Raw genomic sequence first — 8,400 nt, 5'->3', positions numbered from 1 at the left:
ATCTTGGGAAGTTTCCAAGGCTTGGTGACATTGCTTTAGAAGTCAATTTAAAAAAAAAAAAAAAAATACATTCCTTGTAATACTACCAAAGACTAGGAAGTCTGATACAAAGAAAAACATCTTGCAATTAGAACAACTTACCTCAGAATTCTGTAATGATTCTTTCACTCTGGGGGACTATAAAAGAAAAAAAATCTGGTATTATCATCAATCGTTTGACAAAAGCCTTATTGGCTAGCCACAAGCTATCATGCATCCATGTGGACTCCACTAAATGCACATCAATGTGTCTGTGTTTTTACTTTCATCTACATAGTAAAATGCAAAACACCAATAAACACACATCATTTGTCAGCATCCTAGTTGCGTTAGACTCCACAGAAACAGTCATCACTTGTTACTTAAAGAGCAGATTTCTACATGGTAACATAAATAGAAACCATGACAGTTCTTTACTGGCATATAAATCTACTATTAACAAAGACTACTGTGTTCAGATCCGGACTGAATTAAGTGCACTAGGATTAAAGTTTGCTTCAGGCAACTCCAGCTCCTAAAAAGATAAGCAAGGCAAATCAATTTGGAACTTCACTAGAAAACAAATCCCATTCTCTTCCTGATATATAAAACCTTCCCTCCCAGGAATTAGTTTGTGTAAAACCTGCCTGCTTAAACACTGCCACGTACAAGCACAAAAGGATAAAAATGTGTACATGTCCACAGGGTTGTATTTGGCAGCAAACAAAAAGAAATGCAAAAAACTCTAGAACTCTTGCTTCAGAGAACATATATTTTATAAGACCAACTAAGAAATCGCAAAAAAAAAAAAAAGGTCTTTTTCTGAAAGTTTGCGGAAAGAGATAATTTTTTGCAATATGGTCTAATAAAAGATATCATCTCTGAAACAAGGAGTTCTGCACTTCTACATGTGTGTGCGTGCACACAAACACACACACACACACACACCCAGAGCCTTACACCCTCTCCCTAGCCTGGAGGCTCTGCATTAAGCTTTCCATGATGGCAAGGAGAAACTCTGTAATTAATATACAAATCTGGTAGCTCAAGATCATGGACCATACTAGAACATACAGATAAAGCAGTGGTGGGCAATTCTTTTGGGCAGACATTATAGACTTCATAGACATCAGGGCTGGAAGGGACCTCAGAAGATCATCAAGTCCAGCCCCCCGCCCAAAAGGCAGGAAGTCTGTTGAAGACCGCATTTCCCTCTCTGGCACAGGGAAGCAAGAACAGCCCCACAATCCCAGACTAGAAGCCTCTGCTAGGCAAGGGGCTTCTGGTTGGGAGGAGTGGAGTGGGGTGGGGTGGGGCGGGGTGGTCCTTGCTGCTCGGTCCTGCTGATGGCTTTTCCTAGGTCCTACTGCCCCTGGCTCCTGTTGTCTTTGACAGGCAGCCAGAAATAAATAAATATTCATTTTATACATTTTTTAGGGGCCCCTTGGGCCGGATAGAATGGCCTGGCAGGCCAGATCCGAGCCCCAGGCCATATTTTGCCCACCCCTGAGATAAAGGCAGCAGTGTAACTAAGGGTAGGCAAGCAGGGCACCAGCCCCAGCCACCTATTTAGTGGAAATTGCATTGCTGGTGTGTGGAGAGGCCAGGTAGCAGCAGTGGCAGCAGAAGCCTTCAGAGTCTTCTGAGTCTGTGGCAAGACTCTCCCCACTATGCAAAGCCCCCTTTGCCCACCTAGGCACCAAAATTCCCAGTTATGCCTCTGGCTAAAAGGTGTCCGAGCAGAAGAGGAGCTTAGCCTTGCCCATCAATAACACTGAGGCAATACTCATTCATTAATCGCACAGAAACAATGCCGCATTAACATGTTCATCAAGATTTTAGAAGATTTAAACTACCCTAAGGCAACCGCTAAGCTGTGAAAGGTCTGAGCAACTGGCACCACCACCAAACTAAGAGGACAAATGTTCCTAGGAAAAAGCACCTCAGTGTTCTCAGCCACAGTGGAAGCAGTAGATACATTCCTTTTTTTTTTTTTACTCTGCTACTGGAAAATAAAACAACTTTTTTTTTTTTGGTGCTGTTCACATCATGATTGCCCTCAAGAAAAAACTCAAGCAAATGTCTGTGTCAGGATGTCAAACTCATCCAGGCCTATGGATCAGATGAGGGTTGCTGGATTGGGACTGACCCTCCTGTGTTATGCGCGGCAGCGCTCACAGTGCTGGGCCCAGCTCGTGCTCCACATGCAGCACATGCCACCCCATAGCGCAGTGGCCTGGGAACTGGCTCCAGATCAGGCTCCAAGTCACCCATGCATGCCAGAACCAGCACCCAAGTCCAGTACGGTGGAATGCCAAAGGCAACCTGTGCACCAGACTCCCTGTGCTGTGTGTAGCATGGGGTGCAGCCAGGCACCAGGGGTAGAGCGAACCCTGGGACTGATGCACAAGGGGCTGGGCTGGCCACACATGCTGCACTGGGTACAGGGGACCAAGCACAAAGCACACTACACGTGGCATCCTGTCACATTAGCCCTGTTTGCAGGTTCTGACACTGCCTGATTTGACCATGCCTAGGAGGTAGTGTGCAGAGCTGGTCTGGCACAGGTGCTGCATGCAGCATGTGCCCCAACTGACCCCATCCAATGTTGCATGAGGCATCCTGCACATGTGGGGCTAGGGACTGTCCCATGTCATATGTGGAATCAGTCCAAAGACCCACAGCCTGGATAATATGGCTCCACAGGTTGGATCCAGCCCAGGGGCCATATATTCTACATCCCTGGTTATGTGATAAACATACCAATAGGAAAGAATTGGTTAAGGATGAAATGGTGATGGGAAACTTGGGAGTAGACATACTAGAACTCATGATTCAAAGATGGATAAAGCAGGAGGTTAGCAGAGTTAACACTGGATTTCAAGAGGGCGGATTCCAACCAGCTCAGAAATAATAGCCCAGATATCATGAGAGGACAAGCTGAAGGATAAATGGGGCCCACAAGGCCTGGCAGTTTCTAAACAGCACAGTATTGGAAGCTCAGCAAGAAGCTATTCCAACACAGTGGAAGCACAAGAATGGCCGGAGACCAGTGTGGCCATACAGGTTGCTTCTTGGTGCCTCAAAAATCAAAAGGAAAAACATGCAGGCAATGGGAGGAAGGGCAACAATCACTAAGAAATCATACCAAGAAAGAGATGAATTTCCAGGAACAGAATCAGGGAGGCAAAGATACAAAAAGTGAACTACATCCAGCAAGGGGAGTTAAGGACAACAGGAAAGGGTTCTATAAATACGCTGGTCAGAAAAGAAAAACTAAGGGAAGTATGGGTCCATTGCTGTTAAGAGGGTGAGCTATTAACAGAGGATGCAAAAGGCAAAGCTACTAAACAACTATGCTGCCTCAGCCTTCACAAAAACAGCCACAAAGAGATGACTAACAAAAAATTATATAAACAAGGAAAGGGAAAGGCCAAGGGTCATGATAATGAAATGGAGCATTAGAAAACTTTTGATGCATTTGAACAAACTTAAGCCAGCAGAGCCTGAGGCACTTCATCCCACAGTTGGCAATCTAATCAACTGACCACATATTTTTTGACTGGGCAAAGATTATAACAATTTTTATGAAAAAGCTAGTAGCTTTCTTAACAGAAATAAGATTTTTGACATTTCTTAATGGAAAATTTGTGCTTTTTCTGTGTATTATTCGGACCCATTGGGCCTTCTTTGTTTTTTGGGGTTTTTACTGGTCTCTTTTACTGAATTTTAAATACCCAACTCTATTTCATCCCAGGGTTGTAACAGAACTGGCAGAAGGGATCTCAGAGCCCCAGACAATATTTACAAAGCTGTGGAAGACGGGTGATGTTCCAGAGGACTGAAAAAAAGGTCAACATAGTGCCCTCCCCCTTTTTCTTTTTAAAGGGGAATGGGGCAAACAGGCAGATCCAGGGAATTATGGTCAAATACTTGGGAACTTACTGGAACAAATTACAGTCATCAATTTGCAAGCACCTAGAGGAGGGAAGGCTGATCATGAGCAGGCAGCATGGAATTAAGAACAAGTTATATCATAGTGTCACAGTGCTTTGGGTCGGGAGGGACCTAAACAGATCATCAGGTCCGACCCCCTGCCCCGGGCATAAACAGGTGCCAGGGTCATATCACCCCAGCCAAATATCTGTCCAGCATCCTCCTGAAGACCCCCAAGGTAGGAGACCACCACCTCCCCTGGGAGCCCGTTCCAAAGCCTGGCAGCCCTAACCACGAAGTAGTGTCTCCTGATGTCCAGCCTGAACCTTCTTGCTAACAATTTATGACCATTCTTCCTAGTGACCCCAGGTGGCGCCCGGGGGAACAGAGCCTCCCCCAATTCCCACTGGTCCCCTCTCAGCCTCCTCTTGTGGAAATACAAGTTGTGTACTTGTACTTTAGTGAGGGTTTTGATAAAATCTTACATGACCTACTCAAAAGCAAGTTGAAGAACTGTGAACTTACAATCATTACTCATCTTGTCATCTCAACCTCAAGCAAAGGGTGACTATAAATGAATCTATGTCAGAAAAGCAAGTTTCAAATGGGGTCCACAGGGGTCTGTCCTGTGTCTGGTGCTATTTAACATGTTAATTATTTTAATGCCAGGATTGAGAGTTTCTGGAACCAATTTGTAGATAACAACCGGGGGGACTGAACACACTGGAGGAGAGGAGCAGAATTCACAGGGATCTTGACTGGTTGGAAAGCTGGGCTAGAAGCAACAGGATGAGGTTCAATGCAGACAAATGCAAGATGCCACACCTAAGGAAGAATAATTAAAAGCAAACATACGTAAGGGAAGATAACTGGATGGCGGCAAAATTGCCAAGAAGGGTCTTGGGGTTTTGATAGATCAGAGGTGGGCAATATTTTTTGGCATAGTGCCAAAACCACCCATAAATAAAGGTATAAGATGCTGGTGTGCCAGGGTGGATGGCAGAGGAGCCATAAAGGGCTTGATCCTTGTTGTGACAGCACAACACTGTTCCCCTGCCCCGAGGCTCAGGTGCCAACCAAATGCTTTCACATGCCACCCTGGCATGTGTGCGGGAGGTTTTCTACCCCTGTGGGAGATCATGAACTAAACATCAGTTAGCAATGGGATGCAGCTGCAAAAAATAAATAAATAAATACATTTTTAAAAAGTTAAAAATTAAAATATATATATATATTTGCATGCTCTGGGCAGGGGTGTGCAGGCAGAGGATCATGGCTCTGAACCACACTGTCATCACTGCAAGAAGCCAGGGCAGAGTCACGACCTTCTGTCTGCACACCCCTGCCCGGAGCAGGCAGGCTGCAGATTGCAACTCTGCCCCACCTCCGGTCCATGCTGTCACTGTCACAAGATCCCAGCCCGGCCCCAGAACAGCTCCCCACCTTGCCATGTGCCCTGCCAGCGCTGCTGGGGCCAGTCTCCACAGAAACCCCAGCTCAGCATTATCACAAGGTGGCTGGTGCTGGGGTTTCCATGGAAACCGCTCCCAGTGGCATGAGCAGGGGCTTCTGGGAAGCGGAGCCCACTACCAGACAGACTTTGCCTATCCCTGCTCTATGGCGTTAAAGCACTGAACTGGGATCTAGGAGATCTGGATTTAGTTTCCAGCTTTGCCACACACTCCTTGCATTACCTTGGTGTGTTGCAAGCTCTGTGCCTCAATACAGCTTTTAAAACTTCTCTCAGACAAGGTTACCTTGTCTATTCAGATGTAAACTGTTCAAGGCAAGGCTTCTCTCTTACTGAAAACAAAGAGCACTTAACGAAACAGCTATGGCCTCAAGTGCTCCCACATTGCAAATACAAGTATCACAAGACCTGTGTGCTCACCCTGAGCTGTGAAATTGCTGCTCTGCCTTCCTCGCTTTCTTCATCTAGTTCATCATCGCTCCACTCCCAGCCGCCATCCTCAGTTTTATGAAGTCGCCCGCTGGAACCAGGGACTCGCCGGACCTGCTTGAACAAAAGACAAAGAGCTACCAGACGAAGCAGATAGTTTGAAGCATTAAATGTTGCTTGGAAAAAGCGGTCAGAATGTCCAAGGTGGTGCATAGCTTGGATAAGCTGTTTGAGGACTTGACAAAGGATGGGTAAGCATTAGACTAGACTAATTACCATGCTAACTAGTAACTGGTGCAAAGATTAACCTAATGAAGCGTATGAACTGAAACATCACTGCTCAACAGAGGCAGTGAATTCCCAATGGCTCCATCTTGGTACCTTTTTGGATCGTTCAGTAATTGTTGGTGCTCTTTGCAGCATCTTTTCTTGTAGAAATTCTTTATTCTGAAAGAGAAAAATTTCAGTATCAAGTTCACTTTTTTACTGGTATAGGTCATTTATGGCTCAATAGGCATAACTGTGGCAGTAAAAACATTTTGCTAGAACCAGGAAGCATCTTGCACTGTCTGGAAGCTAACATACCTTTGTCTTAAAGTTTCCAAGGGGTAAATAAAAAAAAAATTAAAAAAGTTACTGATCCTTTTCTAGCACATTAATTTCCCTAAATTGCATGTTAATCCCAAACAATTACAACCCATACTAGAAGACCCATTTCTTAAAGAAATCTTCCCAGAACCACCCACGCTAGCCTTTAAAATAAGCACTAACCTCTCCACTCTCAAAGAAGTGAGAAGCAAACTTCCTATGGCCCAAAACACACCGAATGGACCCAGACCATGCCACGACAAGAAATGTAAAACCTGCCAGCCAACACTTCTTCACCTCCCCCACCGTAACTACACCCCGCAACAGGACCATCACCATTCCTGGATCTTACAGCTGCACCTCCAGAAATGTAATCTCTCATCCACTGCACTAAATGCCACGATAGAAAATACAGAAGACAAACCAAACAACTGCGTACCGGAATGAACACACACCGGAAATCTATCAGAGACAAAAATACCCAATTACCTGCGGGTGCACACTTCTCACAAGGCAACCACTCTCTTTCCAACCTCTGTTCTAATCCTCAAAGGGAATTTACAAAACACCTTTTATAGACAAGCCTACGAACTTCACTTCATAAATCTACTGGGTGCAAAAAATAAATAAATAAATAAATAAATAAATAAATAATCATGGACTAAATCTAGACACTGGATTTATGGCACATTACAACCTACCTGCCACCCAATAACCCCAGGTAACCTGTCTGCCAGTTATGTTCTATCAGCAGGTCAATATCCCCTTCCCTGCACCACCACCACCTGCCTGCCTCACACCTATTGTCTCCCATCCCTCTGATCCTCACTGCCACGCATTTGCATTTTCACAAACCTACATTTTGCATATTGGCTTGTATTCCATCCAGGAGAACACAAAACAACAGGAGACTCTCCCCACGTCTGAAGGGTGTTTGTGCCCAAAAAGCTTGCAAAGAACAATTTTTCCAGCTATTCAGTTGGTCTAATAAAAGATGTTCATTTACCCAAAGAACCTTGTCTGCCTGTGTCCTTAGACCAACACAGCTACAATCAACACCCCCTGTTAATCCCAAGTACCTTTTCATCAGTGACTGACAGTCCCTCCTGTAAAGTGACATGGGATTAAGAAGTGGAAAACGCCAGGTTTGTGTTCCCTAAAATTCTACTGAATTCCTGCAATACAACTTGTCCCCAGAAAATAAAAGTTAAAAAAGTTGCAGGAAACAAGTCAGAGGTCTGCAGAATTGTATTTGGCATAGTCCATACCATCAGTTTTCAAAGGCTTTCTATTTCCTCAGCCAACACCAAAGTAAGTTTAGCTTCCGCCCTCCTCCCCCCACCCATTTTCCTTTGTTGTCCCAAAGGGGTCTCTTCTAGCCAGCAGATATCAGCATCTAGGGGCAGAACAGTTCAGTCCAATTCTGACCCAGAAATTCCAACAGGAAAAAAAAAAGTTATAGAGTAGCACTGGAAACAGCACAAGCCATTTATAATGTGCTGCATACTGCTTGCAATTTGGACAAAATCTGAACTAGATTACCTCTGAACTAAAATCTGAACTAAAATACCTCTCTCTAAAAACCGCATCTACTTCACCCTCAGTATACAAAACACATGATTATAGTGATTCTGATTCACCCCAACCACCACCAAAAAACACACCCTGTCAAGCTTCACATCCAATGATGCTTAAATATCTCACATACATTTAAAAAAAAAAATCAAATCAACATACACGTTTCACTTGAGGTTCTGGTGTGAACATTGCCCTTATGTGTGGAAACACTAATTTTCTATGACATACATTCCTTCAGAGCAATTCAATAAAAATGTGGGTGAAGGTTTTACAAGCAATAAACAGAACAATCAGTCTTAGTCAGATGTGGAAGATTTAAGAAATGCAGAACCCAACCAATGAACAGCTTCATTAGGCCTTTTCATAATTAAATGATATTG

At 44.3% G+C, this 8,400-nt stretch overlaps 1 protein-coding gene across 1 annotated transcript in view; it reads right to left on the bottom strand.

Moving 5' to 3' along the window:
• The window catches only part of OXSR1 (oxidative stress responsive 1), a gene marked incomplete at its 5' end in the record, with an annotated part of 109,239 nt that overhangs the window by 14,105 nt on the left and 86,734 nt on the right, over positions 1-8,400 (bottom strand). Inside the window, 3 exons of the mRNA XM_019530093.1 lie at positions 142-177; positions 5,846-5,968; positions 6,236-6,301. Coding sequence (XP_019385638.1) covers positions 142-177; positions 5,846-5,968; positions 6,236-6,301 — 225 coding nt within the window. The remainder of the gene's footprint in view (positions 1-141; positions 178-5,845; positions 5,969-6,235; positions 6,302-8,400) is intronic.

Source organism: Crocodylus porosus, unplaced genomic scaffold (genome assembly GCF_001723895.1).
Source record: "Crocodylus porosus isolate Cpor-Errol unplaced genomic scaffold, CroPor_comp1, whole genome shotgun sequence".
NCBI classification, from domain to species: domain Eukaryota; kingdom Metazoa; phylum Chordata; order Crocodylia; family Crocodylidae; genus Crocodylus; species Crocodylus porosus.
The sequence above is the reverse complement of the archived record's forward strand: the minus strand, read 5'-3'. Positions and strand labels throughout refer to the sequence as shown.